A 22,514-nucleotide genomic window follows, 5' to 3' on the forward strand; every position below is an offset into this window, starting at 1 on the left:
CTGTAGTTACTTCATTTTAGCAGTTCTATAACAGCAGTCTGTTCTGCTTTCAGCCTGGTTGGGTTTAAGCTGAGATAAGAGACTTAGTTGTTCAATTTAGGAATGTGATTATCATCCAGTCAGTATGGTGGAAATGAGAGAAGGTTCTGGAGAACACTGGGCGGAGAGGTTTTGTGAGGGACACTGCTGTATGTTGAGGTCTTTTTTGGTGGAATCTGGGAAAAGTGAAGGAAGATGGCTAAGGAGGTTGGTCCTGTTGCTTTGTGCAAATGAATGGCTTTCAAGGAGGATTGACCATGGGGAGTAGGTTTGTTCAAGATGGAATTTGAGCGACATTCAGAAGGTGGTGAGTTATTTCATGCAGACCAAAGATCCAGCACGTGAGTGACAGACAAGTTGGAGATCAGCTCCAACCTATGTGCACATTTGACTTGTTTAATTATAATGAGTCCTTTCTTTTCTTTAATAACTCTTTGGTTAAGTTAACGTTCATAACTATACTTGTATGATGTGTTATTTCTTGCCGACGGGTGATTGCGGGGGGACAGGAGATAGTAAGTCCTATTGTATTCACACAGTCTAGGGTTTGGTGGGACCAAGGTCGTATCCACCCTCAATGTACAGAGCCTGAGAAAGGTGGGTTTCTCGCTGCAGTGTCCAGGGGCTGTTAGTGGGGGTCTAACGAGCTGCATTTCCAGAGATGCCCAGTAAAATGGTGTTTCATAAATAAACATGGTACAGGTTCACTGGGTCAAACAAGGATCAGCTGCCAAGACACTGAAATGAATGTTGCTGCCATGGATCTAATAGGAAAAATAAAACACAAGGCTCTAAAACACAAAATAGGCTTTAAGATTTATTGTAACGATTTTCTATGACATCATATGCTTTACTGTAACAATGCCGCACAGCAAGTTGTAAAGTTAACAGTAAATGAATTGGACAAATATTTTGTAAAAAGTTGAAAATCTGAGCCACTTCTCAACAAAGGCCAGATCATTCTTTGAGGTTTTTATTAACAAAATGAGCCCCTCAACCTTTAGCCTTCACTAGGCCTGGAAGATTGAAGACAGTTATGCACAAACTTGATTACAGTTAACACAGTCTGAACTACCTCTGGGTGGCTGAGATGCATCTGTAATTTTTAAACTAGCCTGATTCAGGGTTTCATATCATTAATTGAAAGTGTTTTAAACACCTCCACTTTGAGAAATCTGTCTGCCAATAGCTTGGAATTAAACAGTATAGTACAGTATGGAGTGCCCATCACCTTAATGATAGTTTAATGCCCCCATTGCTGATGAGCCACACCAATAGCAACAATCTATAAATCTGCAGATGCTGGAAATTCAAGCAGCACACACAAAATGCTGGTGAACGCAGCAGGCCAGGCAGCATCTATAGGAAGTAGTACAGTGGACGTTTTGGGCTGGGAACCTTCGGCAGGACTACTGGCTGTCGACTGTACTGCTTCCTATAGATGCTGCCTAGCCTGCTGCGTTCCACCAGCATTTTGTGTGTGTTGCTATAAATTCACCACATGGCTGAACAACTGAATTGCTTGGAAATGAGCAGAATCTAAAATTGCTGTTCACATCACTATTAATCTTTGCTGAAATGGTCTGATCCTTAGCCATTTTTCCCTCACTTGGATTTGAACTCAGTGTTATATAATTAAATTATCATTTGTATTTTCTGTAATATTTTTAGTAATTTGGAAATCATTTAGATTTGTTTCTTTAAGAAAATGTTTAATATATTTCATAAAAGATTGCTTCTTTAATTTTGAATAGGGGCATTATAATTCCTGTCCTTCCTGTCTAAAGAAGGGTAGCATTAAATGGCAATGTCACATTCCCAGAGTTATTGGACTAAAACACAGCTAAAACCATTATACATTATTCTGTAGTTTTCTGCATCGTACATTAAGTGGGATAATCCTCATCCCTTTTCCCTTGGCAATCTCTGTAAGATAATGTTTGTAGGCAATGTTCCAGTCTCAGTGGGTTTAAGTTACAGTACCACATTGATACAACGTAACTATCAGTTCATCTCCACCCTCTGGCTAGTGGACATATTCTGATTCTCTAAAGGATTACCATTAGCCAGAGTTTTTGCCAGATGTGGTGAGAAACTAAAATGTCACAGTTTCACAGAGAGCTAGACTTTCCCAATCTGCCTGTGCAGCCTGCATCGCTGTGGGGTGTGGAAACCATGAACTAAGGCCAGCCTGAGGTGGAGTTCTACTGTTTCAGCATTTCTCTACAGTTTGCCATTTTATAGCCCAATATTGCAGACGGTATTGGGTGGGATTTGGCCAGTGAAATTTTAAAATGAGCTAGCACAATTTATTCCCAAGCAGTTGACTAACAACTGAGAGCAGCAAGGTTGGTACATCTCTACAGAATTACATCATATATATAACTCTGCAGAGAGAAATCTGTGTGAGCAGCCCAGTGATTACCTGAACCTTGTTTCAAGTTAAATCAGTACAATCCTGTATCCTCCTCTCCCTTGCTGTAGAAACAAGTTTCACATCTCTGCACTTCTGGGTACAAGAGATTTTTTTCTGATCTCATGCGGTCTGATCAATGGTTTCTGACTTTGCCCCTTCTCACTTTTAATAATTTTAACAGAGATATTCAATTTACCCCCTACCCCACAGTAGAAAGGCAGTGAGGCCCACTTATCCAGATGAAAATCAGAAACAGACCAATGACCATATACCCAAAGGTTCAACAGTCCTACCTAGTAGTAGCAGCCAACATTTCCAGAAATTGGGCCTTGCTACGAAGCACCTTATGACCCACGGATTCACTCTCTTCCAGTGCCCAACAAACTCTTCACATACAATACCAATGAAATTAACTCACTACCAGTGTTTGTAACTATAAAGTATCAAAACAAAAGTTTGCTGTTTAATTAACTATTTTTTCTTAAAATATAATACAATTTCCTGAGCCAGCTAAGATCAGAGTTTACTGCTAGAAATTTAGGCACATTATAATTCTAACCCCAACCATAGCATGTAGACTTTATATAGTTTACATCAACAAATGGTGATTACTGCTTTTTAAAAAGGTGCATTCTGGCTATCCAATTAATAGAGGATTAAACAGCACTGGAACTTTGTAAAGATTTAGCATTCTATTCAAACATCTTTTGTGCATAACAAGTATGGGGATTGTGCTATAATGAGAGCTAGTATGTTTCTATAAGAGGTCCTATTGCAGAAAATGGGATTTGATAAACCTTGTAAATTACATACTGTACTTTGTATATCTTGACGGTAGTGGGGGGGGGGGGCGAATTCATGCAAAAATTCTGTCACCTCACCCACAAAGAACAATTATTAAAATGAAAAATATTAAAATGAAAATTTATACATCAATCATTATGGAGACTCGCCACATTTTCAACCGGTAAGGTCCTCAAAAAGGATACTGTCATCAGTGTCACAATTTGAAGTGATCTCTGTGGATTAGAACTGCACCCTTGAAATTATCAGGCACACCATTACTGTATAGCCATGAATGCCAAACAGCTACAAGCCTTTGTGAGTAAGTGCACAGACATCAAGTGTTGAGGGTCTAACAGATGCAATACACTGGAAATGCCCACTATGTGATATCACATTGACCCATGTGGCCATCTCCCAGATAGGTTTTTGGAAACTCAGCAAAAATTAACCTGAGGACATTAAAGGGACCACAATGACAAGGCATAGATTAACACCAACTCAGCACATCAGCTGTAGGCAAAATTTAACCCTGATACAATCCATAACAGAGCTTACAACGTAAAATAGAGTTTAAAACTGATCCTTTGGGAAAAAGAGTAACACATAAACTCTCCTTTGGGGACATTTCTTCACAGCATAACATAAAGGTGAGGGAGAGATAATTTCCACATTATGCCTAGCAAAAGTAAAATTGCTTAGAAATTCAATCCCAATTTGTAACACGGTTACCAATGTGCAGCAAAACAGCATTTTGCACTATGCCCTTGAAATTCAGTTCTGTAAAATGAGCAACCAGGGATCAATTTTTAGGGCTCATCTATTTGCACATTGGGCAGGTATCAAATATAATTTGTGCATGTGCTAATTGAATACAGAGTTCCCCGTACAGTGCACCACAACTCCAATTCTAAACCATCAGCATAGCAAAGCACCAAGTTAATCATTATTTCATTATCCCCTTTGACAAGGTACAATAATTAGTGCCAGTTTTGTGCTAGATTCTGTATTGAGACTAACTTTTCCTATGATCACTTCATCTCTGCAAATTGTCTAATTTTACTTTCTCTAGTGTCTACACTGAGGCTAAACCAATGCACTGGCCTTGGGTTTTGACAAAACTTCTAAAGCCAACTGTGCCCCACAGATTGGTCACCAGGAACTCAAAGACAAATAGACTACAATGAATCTTTGTGTTACACTTGCTTCATGACCTCCAACAGGCAGGATACAATATTAAGCCACCACCTAGACCAATATATGAATATACAAACATATTATTTGTAGCTTTCCATTAGCAAGGTTGTGACAGAACACAAAAAGGCTAGTTTACTTTTAAAACCAGGCATGTTGTTTTCTGTTATCTTCCTCTCCTGATGGCTATAGAGCTTTGGTTAGGACTCAAATAGTGAAAAAATTGGTGATAAATATGTTGCCATTGAAAAATATTGTTTCCACATTTTCTGCCACAGCCTGAATTTATTCCAAAATTTCTGCATAAAAATCGAATTCTTCAAACTCTAGTCATCTATTGAAAGTAAAATTGTAAAACCGGATGACAATGATGTTGAGTCTTAAAAGACTGGGCACCCATCAACACTGGAGAAGCCGACATCTGTCTGTCTTGAGCTGAAGGTCCATGCAAAGTGACCAGGATCAACAACAAAAACTCGTTGCTTGAAACGCAAAAACAAGGCAGCTCTTGGGCATATGGGTCGCAACTGCTTCCACTGCGTCGGGCTTGCTTGCAACTGCCCTGTGAGTTCTGTTTCTCTTCTTTTGGCTCAAAAGGAGTGAACCAAAGAGGATGGAGGCAGAGGGTCTGCAGTACAGTGTCTGTTACCGTCCATTAGCTGAACAGGGATTAGAACACGTAGATCTTGTCTCTTGGTACATCATCCAGGTCTTCATCCAGGGTCAGCAAGATCTGAGGAAGAGACATATAACATTCACAAGGATGATAATACAACTGGATGGTTATAATTACCAGGAGAGATTGAATAGCAGAGGATGCCCACAGCAGCTGTCAAATCCCTCCCCATCCATCCTGTTGGTCTCCAAACGCTCCATATTTTCAGGGTGGCCATAAATCAGGGGTTTGCATCCTGGGAAGGACCGGTACTCAGGCAGCAGCCGAGGAGAGAGTTGCTCTTTCAAAGTTGATGACAGAACACTGATCTGCAGTTCAAAGTAAATTTATTATTGAAGTACATATATGTCACTATATACTACCCTGAGTTACATTTTCTTGCAGATATTCACAGTCGGTACAAAGAAATACAATAGAGTCAATGAAAGTCTGCACACAAATATTAACAACCAATGTGCAAAAGACAAACTGAAAATGTAAAAAAAAATAAGTAATATTGAGAACGCGAGTTGTAGAGTACTTGAAAGTGAGTCCATAGGTATTTTAGAGTTGAGGTGAGTGGAATTATCCATGTCGGTTCAGGAGCCTGCTGGTTGAAGAGTAATAACTCTTGCTGAACCTGGTGGGGTGGAACATGAGATGCCTCAATGGCAGCAGCATGGTCTGAGTGGTGAGGGGGGTGGGGGCGAGGAGTCCTCGACAACAAATGCTGCTTTCTTGTGGCAGCACTCCTTGTAGATGTGCTTAGTGGTGGGGAGGGATTTTCCTGTGATGGACTGCGCTGATTGAGTTGAAACATAAACTTCTTTTCTTCAGTATTTCTGCACCCCCACCCCATATGATGGTTGTTAATCCTATGTCCACTCAGCTGAACTGTAACAGTGCTGGAAACTGCAGCCTTTCTCAAAAGAACCACACACTGGAGAATTTCAGCTCACCAGAACATCCCTCCCCCTGTCCGAGCCCCACAGAGCTGGGATCGCTGAGGCAACTCCGTCACTGACCAAGTCACTGAGGACAGCTGCTGGCCATTCTTCATAGTCATACTTTATTGATCCCGGGGGAAATTGGTTTTCGTTACAGTTGCACCATAAATAATTAAATAGTAATAAAACCATAAATAGTTAAATAGTAATATGTAAATTATGACAGGAAATAAGTCCAAGACCAGCCTATTGGCTCAGGGTGTCTGACCCTCCAAGGAAGGAGTTGTAAAGTTTGATGGCCACAGGCAGGAATGACTTCCTATGACGCTCTGTGTTGCATCTCGGTGGAATGAGTCTCTGGCTGAATGTACTCCTGTGCCCACCCAGTACATTATGTAGTGGATGGGAGACATTGACCAAGATGGCATGCAACTTGGACAGCATCCTCTTTTCAGACACCACCGTCAGAGAGTCCAGTTCCATCCCCACAACATCAATGGCCTTACGAATGAGTTTGTTGATTCTGTTGGTGTCTGCTACCCTCAGCCTGCTGCCCCAGCACTCAACAGCAAACATGATAGCACTGGCCACCACAGACTCGTAGAACATCCTCAGCATGCTCCCCCATCACTGCTGGTTCTGTGACCCTCTCAACCATTGGGGGTGTTCATCTCCAACTTATGACCAGTTCAGGTAATAAACAGGGACAGGCTCTATTTACAAAGTTTGCTGTCTTTATTTAAGATTTACAGCATCTATGTTAATTTATTTATTTTTTGGTTAGTTTAAACCTCTTCTTCAACTTCTCCAAGGCCTTCAAAAGAGGTCCTTTCTTTGTTTGCTTTTTTGGACTTTCTTCAGAACAGTTAAACCATTTCAACAACCAAAAGGCATAAAACACCTTTTAATGTTGTGCGCATTTCTGCTCACTCCATTACAGGAAATATGTGGAAGCTTTGCAGAGGGTACCGAAGAGGTTCGCCAGGATGCTGCCTGGATTTCGGGTATGAGCTGTAAAGGGAGCTTGGACAAACTTGGGTCGAGTTGCTCTCTAGAGCATTTGAGGCTGAGGGGAGAACCAATAAAAGCTTATTAAAATTATGAGGCAATGATAGGGTGGACAGTCCAGTATGGAAATGTCAAATACTAGAGGCCATGCATTTAAGGTGAGAGGGGGGAAATTTAAAGTAAATGTGAGGGGGTGATGTGTTCTTAAACACACAGAGTGATGGGTGCCTGGAACAGATTGCCAGGGTAGTGGTAGAAGTAGATATGACTGTGGCATTTAAGAAGCTGTTAGACACGTGAATATGGAGGAATCTTGTTCATGTGCAGGAGGAAGAGATTTAGTCTAACTCAGCATTATGTTCAGCACAGTCTTTGTAGGCGAAGGACTTGATCCTGTGCTGTACTATGCAGAATGCTGTTGGATTGTAGAATTGTAATTTTCCTTGTAGTTTAACTTCTATATGCTTGTTTGTATTTTTATAAAATCACCTACAGTATAAATATATATATATAGTATATATGAAATTTTCACAGGTTACAGTTGCCTCTTTTTCTGAAAACTTCTTGGTTTTGGTGGCAACTTGAATCTGGCTATTTAATTGGTTGACTGTTATCAGTTGGAATCAGTGGTCTAAGATGACCAGACCACCTTTGCTCACTCTCTTCCCCTGCCTCTCCTTTCTATTCTTTGTTCTTGTAATGCTTAATATGACAATCATTCTTAACCTATGAAGAACTTTTGGATTGCAAAAGCATCAGGATTCAACAATGCCGACTGGAGAATTACCAAAATTTGACACCAAGGCACATGAAGGGGGCTTTGGGAAGATGGTTGAAAACTCAAATGGGCAGCAAGACAGCGGAGACGTTTACTTACAAGGAACGAGCCAAACAGCGCGATGGAGGATAGGAAGTGCCAAATGTCGTGATCATCAAAGAACTGGAGCAGGATGCATTCTCTGTTGTGCTCTCTGGACTCGGCAGGAGTTTTCTTGAAAACGGGAAAGGAAGCAGACGTTTACTCAGAATGTTAAACGAGCTGCTATTGTAGATATTGCAATTAAATAACAACAAAATTGGACTGTGTCCAATCCATGAACGGGAGCACGAGTAGAAGCGGTGATTTCACAGCTGAAGATTAAAAAAGGCAGCACTTTGCGACAGTTTTCAGAGTTGGACTGTGCCCAGTGAGCGGGGGTACGAGTAGAAGCAGCAATTTTACTTCGGTTCGCAGCTGAAGATTTTTTTTTTTAAAAAAGGCAACGCTTTGCGGCAGTTCTCAGAGTTGGACTGCGCCTAATCAGTGAGCGGGGACACGAGTAAAAGTGGCAATTTCATTTAGATTTGCGGTTGAAGATTAAAAGCAGCAGCACTTTGCGGCAGTTTTTGGAGTTGGACTGAGCCCAGTGAGCGGGAGGATGAGAAGAAGCGGCAATTTCACTTAGATCCGGGCTGAAGATTAAAAATGGGAGCGCTTTGCGGCAGTTTTCAGAGTCAGACGACACCCAATCAGTGAGCAGGAGCACCATAAGAAGCAGCGATTTCACTTAGGTCCACGGCTGAAGAGTTAAACAGACAGCGGGATTCATTAGAAAGGGCAAATAAAAATAAGGTGGGGCAAGTGGAAGGGCCATTATGTGAGAGGGCCAGTGTAGGAGTGGTTTTGGCTCATCAGGCTTGGGTGAGGCAAGTGTCTGGTAAGTTTCTTCTTCGTTATTCCTCATCCCTTGTCTGTAGGGGCACAGTTAGCGCAGTGAGAATGGCTCCAGGGGTTGTGTCTTGTTCTGTGTCTAAGATGAGGAACTCTGAGAAACCACCAGCCTCCCAGATAACCACATCTGTACCAGGTGTACCAAGCTCCAGCTCCTGAGAGAACGTGTATAAGGAACTGGAGCTGCAGCTCGATGACCTTCGACTCATACGGGAGAATGAGGATGTGATAGACAGGAGCTACAGGGAGGTTGTCACCCCTAGGGTGCAGGAGACAGGTGACTGGGTGATGGTCAGGAGAAAGAGGAGGCCAAGTCATTGGTTATTTTTAAGGCAGAGGTTGATAAATTTGTGATTGGTCAGGGCATGGAGGGATATGGGGAGAAGGCAGGAGACTGAAGCTGAGAGGAAAATGGATCAGCCATGATGAAATGGCAGAGCAGACTCAATGGGCCAAATGGCCTAATTCTGCTCCTATAACTTATGGTCAAAGATGTATTTATATTAAACGAGATAAAATGACCCAATGCGCTTCACAGGCAGGCTATTGATACCAAGCTAGACAGGAAGTGAAGAGTACATTGGAATTTATCAAATGCAGAGCGGGGAAGAGGTTTATCTAGGAGGCACTGTGGTTTGGAAACAAGCTCTTATCTACTGCGTGCTAAACTATTTTGCCTGGTCCCATCGACCTCATTAATGTCTTATACTACTTCAACACAACATCTGAACTTCTGTACTCAATGCTCTGATTTATGAAGGCTGATGTGCCAGGAATCATTTAGTGTGTTGCATTGGTGCTCGTGATATGGAGAGCTCAAAGGCAGATTGGATATCCACCACTAGTGCTGGCAGCTCATTCCAGTGTCATACCACCCTCAGGCTCCCTTTAAATATTTCACCTTTCACCCATGACCTCTAGTTCTAGTCTCACCCAACAACAAAGCCAACTAGCATTTACCTCATCTATATCCCTCATAGTTTTGTATACCACTATCGAATCTCCTCTCATTTTCATATGCTCAAGGTGGGAAAAAAAGTCCTAACCTATTCATTCTTTCCCTATTACTCAGGTGCTCAAGTCCCAGCAACATCCTTATAAATTTTCTCTGCACTCTTTCAAGCATGTTGATCTCTCTCCTGTAGGTTGGTGAGCAGAATTGCACGCAATGCTTCAAATTTAGCCTCACCAACATCTTATACAACTTCAACATGACATCACAACTCCTGCACTCAATATTCTGTGTATTGTATTGATGCTCATGATACGGAGGGCCCAAAGACCCATGTTCAATTTGCAAGAGTAACCTTTAACTTCGAACCTCCTGTCACTTTAATTTCCCATCCAATTCTCACAACGACCTTATATAACCACGTAACCATATAACAATTACAGCACGGAAACAGGCCATCTCGGCCCTTCTAGTTCGTGCCGAACTCTTCTCTCACCTAGTCCCACCGACCTGCACTCAGCCCATAACCCTCCATTCCTTTCCTGTCCATATAGCTATCCAATTTAACTTTAAATGACAACATCGAACCTGCCTCAACCACTTCTGCTGGAAGCTCGTTCCACACAGCTACCACTCTCTGAGTAAAGAAGATCCCCCTCATGTTACCCCTAAACTTTTGCCCTTTAACTCTCAACTCATGTCCTTTTGTTTGAATCTCTCCCACTCTCAATGGAAAAAGCCTATCCACGTCAACTCCATCTATCCCCATCATAATTTTAAACACCTCTATCAAGTCCCCCCTCAACCTTCTACACTCCAAAGAATAAAGACCTAACTTGTTCAACCTTTCTCTGTAACTTAGGTGATGAAACCCAGGCAATATTCTAGTAAATCTTCTCTGTACTCTCTCTATTTGGTTGACATCTTTCCTATAATTCAGTGACCAGAACAGTACACAATACTCCAAATTTGGCCTCACCAATGCCTTGTACAATTTCAACATTACATCCCAACTCCTATACCCAATGCTCTGATTTATAAAGGCCAGCATACCAAAAGCTTTCTTCACCACCCTATCCACATGAGATTCCACCATCAGGAAACTATGTACCATTATTCCTAGATCCCCTCTGTTCTTCAATGCCCTACCATTTACCATGTATGTCCTATTTTGATTAGTCCTACCAAAATGTAGCACCTCACAGTTATCAGCATTAAACTCCATCTGCCGTCTTTCAGCCCACTCTTCTAACCAGACTAAATGTCTCTGCAAGCTTTGAAAACCTACTTCATTATCCACAACTCCACCTATCTTAGTATCATCTGCATACTTACTCATCCAATTTACCACCCCATCATCCAGATCATTAATATATATGACAAACAATATTGGACCCAGTACAGATCCCTGAGGCACACCACTAGTCACCGGCCTCCAATCTGACACACAGTTATCCACCACTACTCTCTGGCGTCTCCCATCCAGCCACTGCTGAATCCATTTTACTACTTCGATATTAATGCCTAACGATTGAACCTTCCTAACTAACCTTCCGTGTGGAATCTTGTCAAAGGCCTTACTGAAGTCCATATAGACAACATGCACCACTTTACCCTCGTCAACTTTCCTAGTAACCTCATCAAAAAATTCAATAAGATTTGTCAAACATGACCTTCCACGCACAAATCCATGTTGACTGTTCCTAATCAGACCCTGTCTATCCAGATAATTATATATACCATCCCTAAGAATACTTTCCATCAATTTATCCACCACTGACATAAAACTCACAGACCAACAATTGCTAGGATGAGAGGTGACCTGATAGAGGTGTATAAGATAATAAGAGGCATTGATCGTGTGGATAGTCAGAGGCTTTTTCCCGGGGCTGAAATGGCTGCCACAAGAGGGCACAGTTTTAAGGTGCTTGGAAGTAGGTACAGAGGAGATGTCAGGGGTAAGTTTTTTTTTTAAATGCAGAGAGTGGTGAGTGCGTGGAATGGGCTGCCAGCAACGGTGGTGGAGGTGGATACGATAGGATCTTTTAAGAGACTCCTGGATAGGTACATGGATCTTAGAAAAAAAAGAGGGCTATGGGTAACTCTAGGTAATTTCTAAAGTAAGTACATGTTTGGCACAGCTTTGTGGGCCAAAGGGCCTGTATTGTGCTGTAGGTTTTCTGTGTTTCTATGTTCTAATTCGATGGGTCAGGTGATCTCTGGCTAAAGGAAGGTTGTGGCGTTAACAGGATCGACATAGGTGGAAGAAGAAACCATTTCAGGGTGCTATTGAATAAGTGGCAGACTGAATCTCAGTCCACTGGTTTGATAACAATGGTCTTACCTGCCACGTGCTGAGACCTTGAAAGAAGAAAAAGAGAGCAAAACCCCAGACCACAGCTGTGCAGATAATGCAGATCAGTGGAATCGGTCTGATCTGCTCACCACTCCTCAACTGGGGGCACAAACAGCAAACAGTCATTAAATCACACCAAAATCCTGCCTCCCCTCCCCTTCATTGACTGTCCACACACAATGCCTCACTAACAAAGCAGAATCTGATTTAGCCCTGACATACATTGTGGAATCTGTTATTTTGGGGCAACAGCACAGAGCAATACACAAAACATTCTCGAAGTTACGATACATATACACAAAGATAAATAACTGAGCAGTGCAAAAGGAGTTGGATGAAGAACAGGTGGTGAATGGAGACTTCTGTGGAGCATAACCCTTTGGAACAGATTCCTGGGGCTGAATGGCTTCTTTCTGAGCTCTCAGAAGTTAATAGAGTGTTTATAAAGAGTTGTACTCTTACCTTCATGATGATGTAAAAAGCAAAATACAGCAGCAAGTTGCAGATCCCAATTGCCAGCAGATAAGAGGCAAAATCTTTGGGTCTCAGAATAAGCCCATACGCAGCTCTGAAAAACAACAGGCAGATCAATTTAGCTCGTACTGCATTAAACTAGGAGGGGCAACTCAAAACACAACCTGTTGAACAACAGTCTCCCCAAGGTTTGCACAGTGTTCTCACACAATTACATTGATGTTTGCCGTCCAGAGCCCAGAAAACTAATTATAAACCATGATCCAGGGAGAATATAGCCCAGGTTTTCTGCATTTTGGATGTGAATTGTTTCCTCCCCGCAGTCTTATGTTTATTTTTGTATTCTGTATTTTTCGCCTGATCTTTCTCGTTTTTTTGTGTGCAGGGGAAGGGGATTTGGGGGTTGATGATCTTTTCTTTCTTGGTTTCGTGGCTATCTGGAGAAGAAGGATTTCAGAGTTGTATACCTTGATAATAAATTAACTTTTGAACCTTTGATAAATAAAACAAATCTTCATCTTTATATCAATTACTTAAAGGGGACCTCCCTGGGTCAGATTCATATCAGCTGGCAGGTTATGGCTCAGAGAGCTCTGCTCTGAGCTGTACACCTGTAGGCCATCAATGTAATTTACAGAAGAGGTATCACTTGACAACACTGTACCCAGAGTGTGATGTTTAGGCACGCCCACATTCTTCTGCATTATGCTCCACACCCAGAAGAGAAACAGAACCATCACACACACTGCAAGTTTGTGATTTACAGTTAAGTTTTAAAAAACTTTCTTAAGGAATTAAATCACAACCGTAGCAACCTGATGCTGCCTAATCTAATTTCCAGGCACCTGACCCAACCAGGTACTCAACGAATATCATGATATCTTCAGTCTCTGTCCCCCCCCACCCCCAAAAGGAATGGGCTAGACGGTCTGAGAGCTGCAAGATGACAGGAGGGACAGACATGTACTGGTAGAGGTGGAGCTGTCAAGTACTCACAATGACCAATTCACAATGTTCCCCATGATCAGCAACACCATTCGATCCTGAGAGCAGAAAGCAGAGGACTTTAATAGAACATGTCCAAAAGAAGCCGACATGACTGCCACAAGTCAGTGAATCAGAGCACACAACATTATCGTGAATCATGATCATATTTAGTGTTTATTTGCTTCCACACAATCACAACACTGGACATGGCTGGGAGAGAGTTGGGGGTCATTCTAGTTATGAAATTATGGATTGACTAAAATGAGAACCAGTCTTCAGAAATAAAACCTTACTGTACACAATTTAACTTTGAACTGATGTTTTGTGGTGGTTAGTGAAACCAATTACTGGGTGTGGGACATCTCTGTCTACACAAGGGAAGACAATAGCTGAATGCTCCTGCTATTAGCACATTGTTAAATGTGTATCCCCGCCACTCAATACACAATTCAGTCACCTGTTCTGTCAATTAACATTCTAGTTAGTTGTAAATTCATGTGGAACTTGAACAAATGGGGAGTCTGAAGGGAGTAGGTGAAGGGTCTCAACCTGAAACGTCAACTGTTCATTCATTTCCATAGATGCTGCCTGACCTGCTGAGTTCCTCCAGCATTTTGTGTGTGCGAGAGTGAGTGTGAGAGCGAGGGTCAGTAAAACAGATTATATTTTGCATGCTTGGCTTTAGGAACAAACACCAATATTGAAAATTCAAAGGGATTCTGCTAATTGGGATGTGCTGCCATTGTAAATATGTTATTCTGTAAATATTCCAAATGACTATATTCCAAATGTTAAAATATAGCAGGTGAAACTGTAGTTAATTATTTAATATGTTTGTGTTGAAACATCATGTCAGGAAAGTTACCACACACTGGCTAAAAGAGGGCTCAGGTTGGGAGTCAGAGGTGTAGAAATGATAGAATCAGAGGGACAGACCAGGAATTAAAAACCATGGGGAAATACTTGAAGAACACTACCAATGTCAGAACTCGGCAGTAGTGTAGCAGTTAGTGTAATGCTTTACAGTGCCAGCAATCTGGATCAGGGTTCAATTCCTGCCGTTGTCTGTAAGGAGTTCTCCCTGTAGGTTTTCCCAGCATGCTCTGGTTACCTCCCACATTCCAAAAGATGTGCAGGTTAGGGTTAATGAGTTGTGGGCCCGCTATGTTGGTGTCAGAAGCATGGCAACACTTGCGGACTGTTCCCAGCACTTCCTCGGCCTGTGTGTTGTTCATTGACGCAAACAACGCATTTCACCGGATGTTTCAATGTACATGTGACAAATAAACCTAATCTTTAAAAAAAATGTCTTGGCTGTAGACTGTGAAGCAACAAAGGAGCACTTACTATGTAGGCAGGACCACTGCACTGTCTGACATGGTCAGTATAAATTACATGAATTATCCTTCTGAATATTCCTGCATCTGCAAAAGAAAAGATGCACCATTTAAAATGCTCTCCGATGCCAGAAGCTGGGGAGAATCAGTTCATGGCAGGACTTCATCATTGCTGGGAGTTGGGGCTAACAGACTGTGTTGGATAGGGTGGGGGATAGTTACAGCCATTGTTGACCTGCTGTTTAGGCATTAGAAGAGTTGAGAGACATAGAGGCAATAGATTCTGTGCCCATCTCCCAGCAAAAAAATCCATTTCAACTCACTGCCATCTCTTTTGGCTCCACACACAAATGACCACACTGATCTTCAAATGGGCCAATTTTGTCCCTTGCTATCAGATAGTAGGCAAGAGGATGGGAATGAGAGTGATAGGGCTGAGGATGGGGCAGTTGGTATACAAGTCGATGCAGTGTGCAGTGAGACTCTCAGAAAGGGCAGACAGAAAATCAGCAAAATGCAGCTGGTGAGGACACTCTCGATGGAGCTCCTGTAAAGACTGCTTAGAATGGGGGCGGGGGGGGGGGAGGAGAGGAGCCTCACTTGCCTCAACCTCCTCAGGAAGTGGAGATGCTGCTGTACTTTCTTGACTAAGGAAGTGGTGTTGAGGGACCAGGTGAGATTGTCCATTATGTGCACTCCAAGAAACTTGGTGCTCCTAACTCTCTCCATGAAAGAGCTGTTTGTGTGCAGTGAGGAACCACCAAGTCTACAGGTTATAGCTGCCACAAATACATAAATATCCTGAACAAAACTGAGGAAGGACAATGCCTGCAATGGGCTCCCACTCCCAAGCCAGGGAAAGACTAATTCAACAGTGCTGTCATTTGGAATGTGAACGGTGCATTAGAAATGCAATCCCTTCTTCACAGCCGTGGCTGCTGTGAGATGGAGGTCCAAGGTGTACAGCTTTGGAAGCAAGCCCAAGACGTTAGTCAAGAACACCAAATAAGCAGGGAGATGGAACTGCCGCAGAGAACTTACCCAGTTTCCAGCGGCCCACGTAATAGAGCTGGATACTGAGCAGAAGCGTTGAAAGGATGTGAATAAAGGAGAAAACAGCCCAGAATACAATGTAATCCTTTCCAAAGACCTGGAGAGAAAGGAGGACAAAAAAAAAAAAAATCGGGATCATAAACACAAGAGATTCTGCAGATGCTGGAAATTCAGAGTAACACACACAAAATGCTAGAGGAACTCAACAGGTCAGGCAGCATCTACGGAGGGGAATAAACAGCCAATGTTTCAGGCCAAGACTTCATCAATCCTGTTGTCATCTGTTTATTCCTCTCCATAGATGCTGACTTACTTGGTAAGTTCTTTCAGCACTGGTCAGAGGACATTTATTTTTACTTAGGCATATGGAACGGTGACAGGCCCTTCTGGCCTAACAAGCCGCGCCACCCAATTACCCCATGTGACCAATTAACCTACTAACCCACATGTCTTTGGACTGTGGGAGGAAACCCACGCGGTCATGGGGAGAACATACAAACTCCTTACAGGCAGCGGTGGGATTTGAACCCAGGTCATTGGTGCTGTAATTTCTTGCACTATTGTCATTATGTTTATCTTGTTACTTATTTTTGTGGAAGTTACTTATGTGTTAATTTAGGTTTATGCTAACTTGTCTTGCCCTTATAATTATCTGCAAAAAGCTGAATTTCATGGCATTTATACCCTATGTAACTATGACAATAAATTGAACTTCATTCTCATGACATTACAGCCGTTATGAACAAGTTTGTTTCCTTTAACCAGAAGAGTATTTCAAAGAGAAGCTGAACTCACCACTCCCAATACGGAGATGAATATGACCAAGGCAAGGCTGGCGTAGGCAGAGTAGGCACTGGCATTAATGTCTGGGTGGCGCTTCTGGTAGAGTTTCAGCATACAGAGGCCAGCTATCATGTACATGAACGACGTGTCTGTGCACCAAACAGAACGAGGCATCAGAACGGGGACAAGGTTCCTCCATCAATACTTAAAATGAGCCTGTACAATGGCCATTGTCAGAACCAAACTGACACTGAATTGGGAACAATCAAAAATTCCTCTGGTTCTGATGCAGGGTCATGACCCAGAACATCAACCATCCCATTGCCTCCACAGATGTTACCTGACCTGCTGAGCTCCCCCAGGTTCCAGCATCTGTAGTCACTTTTGTCCTCAAAAAACCCTCTGAGTGCAGGGGACAGTAAGGAACAACCCGATTATTGGAATTATTTTTCTATAGAAGTTCAGTGATTATGCTAGAAGTGGGAAATCAACTCCAATTTCACTGGGAGGTTGAATCTGACTTCTCCCCAGTTACTGAAAAGTGAAAGACTGCAGATGTTATAAATCTGAAAGAAAAAGAATGCTGGAGATGGTCAGCATCTGTGGAGTTAGCTCTTCAGGTTGTATGAGCAACTGTATAATTGGTTTGGTCTAAAGGAGTTAAAACAGGGATAGATCAACTACTAAGTAGTTTGTCACTGGTGTGAAAACTATTTCTGCTTTGAGACCATCTTTGGATTTTGATCCCTACATGCACACACCATTTATTTTGGAGATACAGCACGGTAACAGGCCTCAGGCCTTTCTGGCCCAACGAACCCACGCTACCCAATTACACCCATGTAACCAATTAAGCTGCTACAGCACAAGACATAGGAACAGAATCAGGCCATTTGGCTCATTAAGTCGGCTCCATAAGATGCAACGTATGTCGTATGACTAACCAGTACATCTTTGGACTGTGGGAGGAAACCAGAGCACCCAAAGGAAACCCACATGGTCACGGGGAGAGCGCACAGTACAAACGCCTTACAGACAGTGGCAGGAATTGACCTGTGAAGTGTTGTGCTACCGTGCCGCCCGAAATAATAAAACATTTGTTGTCTAAATGGCAAGGCATTATTTCTTGTGGACCTGAGGAGGTTTGAGAGCAGTCAGATTGATTCTTCATACTCCTACTGAAGCCTCCTTGCTGTCTTTTCTCTCTCAGTGACTCCCTCCAATGTGTTCTGCTCTTAAAGCACCTTGAGATTACCACTGATCCAGAATAATGTTTATGTGACTGGAGCAAACAATTAACGACTGGAGGGAGCCAGTGGGTCAAGCAGCTGTTCTGATGTGGTGTCTCAATCTGAAATGTCAACTATTCCTTTGCTTCTAAACATTCAGCCTGACCATCAGGCTCCTGAACCAGTGTGGATAACTTCACTCACCTATGGGCTCACTTACAATGACTCTACAACTCATGTTCTCACTGTTATTCTTTATTTGTAGTTGCACAGTTTGCCTTCTTTTGCACATCAATTGTTTGTCAATATTTTTGTGTGCAATTTTTCATTGATTCCATTGTATTTCTTTATGAATGCCTGCAAGTGAATCTCAGGGTTGTATATAGTGACATATACATAAATTTACTTTGAACTTTGACCCAGTGAGTTCCCCAGCAGCAGGTTTGTTTTATTTCTGCATCTCGTGCTGTTGAACTGCTCGACATTTTTGCAGTTTGAATAGGCTTCAACTATGGAATGGCCTGAGCCCAATCCCAGATCCTAGACCCATTGATCATTGTCCTTGGATGTGACAAGTAGACTCACCAAACTGGAAATTGGTGTAGTTCGGGCACACATGGTAACAGGCACTGAGGAGACCTTCCATCATGAGCGCAGTTCCCATTGCGTAAAATAATCCAAAGTGCTTCGGAATTCCACACTCCTACAAGGGCAGAGGGATAAAATACTGATTGAAATGTAATAAACTGCTGCCACTGACTACTTGACTCTGAATGACTAATACCTGTTGCCCCCAAGATCAGGTTCAATCCCACATTGTCCAATTTCCCATGGCATTGTTGTTGTTCCTCCATTGACTCTAAGGGTTAACTCTATAACCCTTGGAGATCTGTGTATCTCAGAGGTATCTGCACTTGAGCAATTCTGGTCCCTTCACTAGCCCTGAAATGAATCAGTGCTCAAACATTCTCTATTTCCCTTCCAACCCGCTCCTGCATTTCAATATTTCATTTGGAATTTGAAAAGATTTGGTCTGTCACCAAACACACTTGCAAATTTCTACAGATGTACCATGGGGAGCATTCTAACTGCTACATCACTGTCTAGTACAGAGGGGCCGCTGCACAGGATTGGAAAAAGCTGCAGAAAGTTGTAAACTCAGCCAGCTCCATCATGGGCACCAGCCTCCCCTTCACTGAGGGCCTCTTCAAAAGGCAATGCATCTAAAAGACAGCATCCATCATTAAAGAGCCCCACCACTCTTCTCATTGCCACCATTAGGGAGGAGGTACAGGAACCTGAAGACCCACAGTCAATGTTTTAGGAACAGCTTCTTCCTCTCCACCATCAGATTTCTAAATGGATAATGAACCAACCCATGAACACTACCTCACTATTTCTGCTCTTCTTTTGCACTACTTACCTGCAGAACCTCAGCCTTGGGCTGCCTACTGGTTTAATACTCCACAACACACTCTTTATCGCCTCAAAGCTCAATGGAAGTTAAGATCAAAACATCACCATTTGTCACCAGCAATTTTATAAGCACTCAGCAGGTCAGGCAGCAGCTATGGAGGAGAATAAACAGTTGACATTTCGGGCCAAGCTCCAGCATCAGGATGCTTGGCCTGAGGCATCAACTGTTTACTCTTTTCCACAGATGCTGCCTGACCTACTGAGTTCCTCCAGCATTTTGTGCATGTTGTGCAAGATTTGCAGCATCTGCAGATTCTCTTGTGTTTCGAACCACTCTCCCTCTATCACAGATGGCAGATGCTTGCACCAGCTCTGGTGTTTGCTTAATCCCTTCTTTACTGTTGTAATTGTTTTTTTTCTCCTCCTCATTGAAAACTATCGAATGGTGAAAGGCCTTGATAGAGTGCATGTGGGGAAGATGTTCCCTATGGTGGGAGAGTCTAAGACCAGAGGACACAGCCTCAGAATGAATGGGCGTCCTTTTAGAATGGAGATGAGGAATTTATTTAGCCGGAGAGTGGTGAATCTGTGGAATTCTTGGCCACAGGCAGCTGTGGAGGCCAAATCTTTATGTATATTTAAGGCAGAGGTTGGTAGATTCTTGATCGGTCAGGGCATGAAGGGATATGGGGGTGTGTGGGAAGCAAGAGATTGAGGCTAAGAGGAAACTGGATCAGCCATGATGAAATGGCAGAGCAGATTCAATGGGCTAAATGGCCTAATCTGCTCCTATATCTTATGGTCTTATAGCCTCTTGTCCTTTCCTAGTTCCTGCACTTGCTTAAAACCTCTTTCTTGTTCAAGTTCCAATTGACGTTAAGCTCACAGCCATTATTTATGAGGAGGCAGACTGAAGTCCAATCCAGTACACAACAGAGCAATCTCAAGTGTTCTAATTTCCTCTGTTCATTCCCTTGCGATTCCTTCTCACTGCCAGAGGAAGCGGTAGTGGTAGGTACAATGTTGAGGAGACATTTGGACAGGGACATGGACGGTAAGAGAAATGGGACAAATGCAAGCAAATGGGGCTAGCTCATCAAGATATCTTGGTTGGCATGGACCAGTTGGGTTAAAGGGTCTGTTCCATGCTGTATGACTCAATGATATATGCATAAACTCCCCTTCAAGTCTTTTTGCCATTTACCAAAACTGAGGTGTAATATACATTCAGTGGCCAGCAAGTAGCCCACCCAGTTCAAGGTTCGACACGTTTTGCATTCAGAGATGCTCTTCTGCACACCACTGTTGTAACACGTGGTTATTTGAGTTAATGTCACCTTGAACCAGTCTGGTCATTCTCCTCTGACCTCTCTCATTAATAAGGCATTTTCATCCACAGATCTGCCGCTCACTGGATGTTTTTTTTGTATCATTCTCTGTAAACTCTAGAGAATGTTGTGCGGGAAAATCCCAGGAGATCTGCAGTTTCTGAGATACTGAAACAACCTCGTCTGGCACCAACAATCATTCCACAGTCAAAGTCACTGAGATCGCATTTCTTCTCTATTCTGACATTTGGTCTGAACAGCAACTGAACCTCTTGACCATGTCTGCATGCTTTTATGCATTGAGTTGCTGCCACATGATTGGCTGATTAGATATTTGCATTAACAAACAAGTGTACAGGTGTACCTAATAAAGTGGCCACTCAGCATACAGTGGATAATTAAACTACCAGCATATCACTGAGGTGTGGGATCAAACTGGAGTACCCAGGGGTTCACAGGGATAACAAGCACACAGACCTGTGACCAGGATCAAACCCACATCACCCAGAGCATTAAGTGGGACAGCACGGTAGCATAGCATTTAGCCCCAGCAACCCAGATTCGACTCCCACTGCTGTCTGTAAGGAGTTTGCATGCTCTCCCCAGGAAAGTGTGGGTTTCCTCTGGGTGCTCCAGTTTCCTCCCACATTCCAGAGATGTACGGGTTAGTAGGTTAATTGGTCACGTGGGTGTAATTGGCTGGAGTGGGCTCACTGGCCCAGAAGGACCTGTCACCATGCTGTATCTCTAAATAAAAATAAAATAAATAAATTGAAAGAACTCAGATGTGTCTTAGGTACTATGCCAATACATTTTTAACACCAAATCCCAATGGCTTCACCTCATCTTTTTATCCCCATAATGTACACAGGTACATTTTCATTTATGCAAAGCCGTTACAAACATCGTTTGATGATAATGTGGCACAGCACAATTTCATTAATTGAAAGGTGGTTGAACACAGCCTTGTGGTTCTCCAACACCAACATCATCCCAAAACTGTTCGTTTACTGCAGCCCTGTTAAAGATCAATCAGTAACGAAACACACAGAAAAGAGTTGGCTGGATTTGTACCAGAGCATAGACGTCATTCCGCATCAGGGCTCGTTTGTGCAGAATCTCACGTTGCAGGACAATCAGCAGGAAAAGCAGTCCCAGCATCAGGTATCCAAGGTTACTCAGGATGTTGTTAAATGCACTGTTGGTGGAAGAGGAGATTATCAACTCCAATTGGGCAAGCAGGAGAAAATGATGAACCAACAGAATGTATGTGGATAATTTCCACACTACAGTTTCACATACGCACCACGAACAATGGACGGTACAAGCCCAGCTAAAAGGCCTGCTACCTTTCTGCTCCAGCAGCCTGGGTTCAATTTCACCCTCCAGCGCTGTCTGGGTAGTTTGTCCCTTCTCCTAAAAGGGCATCACAGTTAGTACAGCCCCGGTGCCTCAGGTTCAATTCCTGTTGCAGTCTGTAAGGTGTTTGCACGTTCTCACCGTGACCGTGTGCATTTCTACATATGGGTTAGTAGGGTAATAGGTCACAGCAGTGTGATTGGACGACATGGGCACCCTGGGCCAGAAGGCACGGCTACCGTGCTGTATCTCTAAATTTAAAAAAAAATGCAGGGTTTTTTCTGGGTTTTGTGTTCCCCTAAAGGTATGCATGGTGTCATAACTGGGACAGGGGATGGGGGTGAGAGTTGTGAGGTGTAGGGGGGATAAGCTCCCACTACCTATTAAATGCTCCCAATGGCATGCATCTCAGATAGCTTCTGACACCGAAGTCCAGCTCCTGGCCTTCATGTGTGGCTTAGCTACTAAGCCCGGTGGAACAGTTTCT

The 22,514-nt window shown here is 42.9% G+C and overlaps 2 protein-coding genes across 17 annotated transcripts in view; one reads left to right on the top strand and one right to left on the bottom strand.

Moving 5' to 3' along the window:
• LOC140212728 (palmitoyl-protein thioesterase ABHD10, mitochondrial-like) overlaps positions 1-22,514 on the top strand; it is a 137,163-nt gene that overhangs the window by 97,294 nt on the left and 17,355 nt on the right. The window contains exon 11 of one of the 10 annotated variants that reach the window (XM_072283857.1): positions 6,975-7,038. The exons of 8 other annotated variants lie outside the window; for them this stretch is intronic. In XM_072283857.1, coding sequence (XP_072139958.1) covers positions 6,975-7,038 — 64 coding nt within the window. Of the gene's footprint in view, positions 1-6,974; positions 7,039-20,739; positions 21,442-22,514 lie in introns of those variants that run through there. One more of the 10 variants, XM_072283859.1, reaches the window with a different exon arrangement.
• Positions 1,508-22,514, bottom strand: part of sidt2 (SID1 transmembrane family, member 2) — a 95,629-nt gene continuing 74,622 nt past the window's right edge. For 4 of the 7 annotated variants that reach the window (XM_072283834.1, XM_072283836.1, XM_072283833.1 and 1 more), the window contains 10 exons: positions 21,743-21,866; positions 18,510-18,627; positions 16,708-16,844; positions 15,901-16,009; positions 14,870-14,946; positions 13,532-13,578; positions 12,524-12,629; positions 12,050-12,160; positions 7,920-8,033; positions 1,508-5,165 (listed from right to left, as the gene is read on the bottom strand). In XM_072283834.1, the coding sequence (XP_072139935.1) occupies positions 5,103-5,165; positions 7,920-8,033; positions 12,050-12,160; positions 12,524-12,629; positions 13,532-13,578; positions 14,870-14,946; positions 15,901-16,009; positions 16,708-16,844; positions 18,510-18,627; positions 21,743-21,866 (1,006 nt within the window). In that variant the 3' untranslated portion in view covers positions 1,508-5,102. Of the gene's footprint in view, positions 5,166-7,919; positions 8,034-12,049; positions 12,161-12,523; positions 12,630-13,531; positions 13,579-14,869; positions 14,947-15,900; positions 16,010-16,707; positions 16,845-18,509; positions 18,628-21,742; positions 21,867-22,514 lie in introns of those variants that run through there. The other 3 variants (XM_072283835.1, XM_072283837.1, XM_072283838.1) reach the window with 3 other exon arrangements.

Source organism: Mobula birostris, chromosome 20, assembly GCF_030028105.1.
Source record: "Mobula birostris isolate sMobBir1 chromosome 20, sMobBir1.hap1, whole genome shotgun sequence".
Lineage (NCBI taxonomy): Eukaryota > Metazoa > Chordata > Chondrichthyes > Myliobatiformes > Myliobatidae > Mobula > Mobula birostris.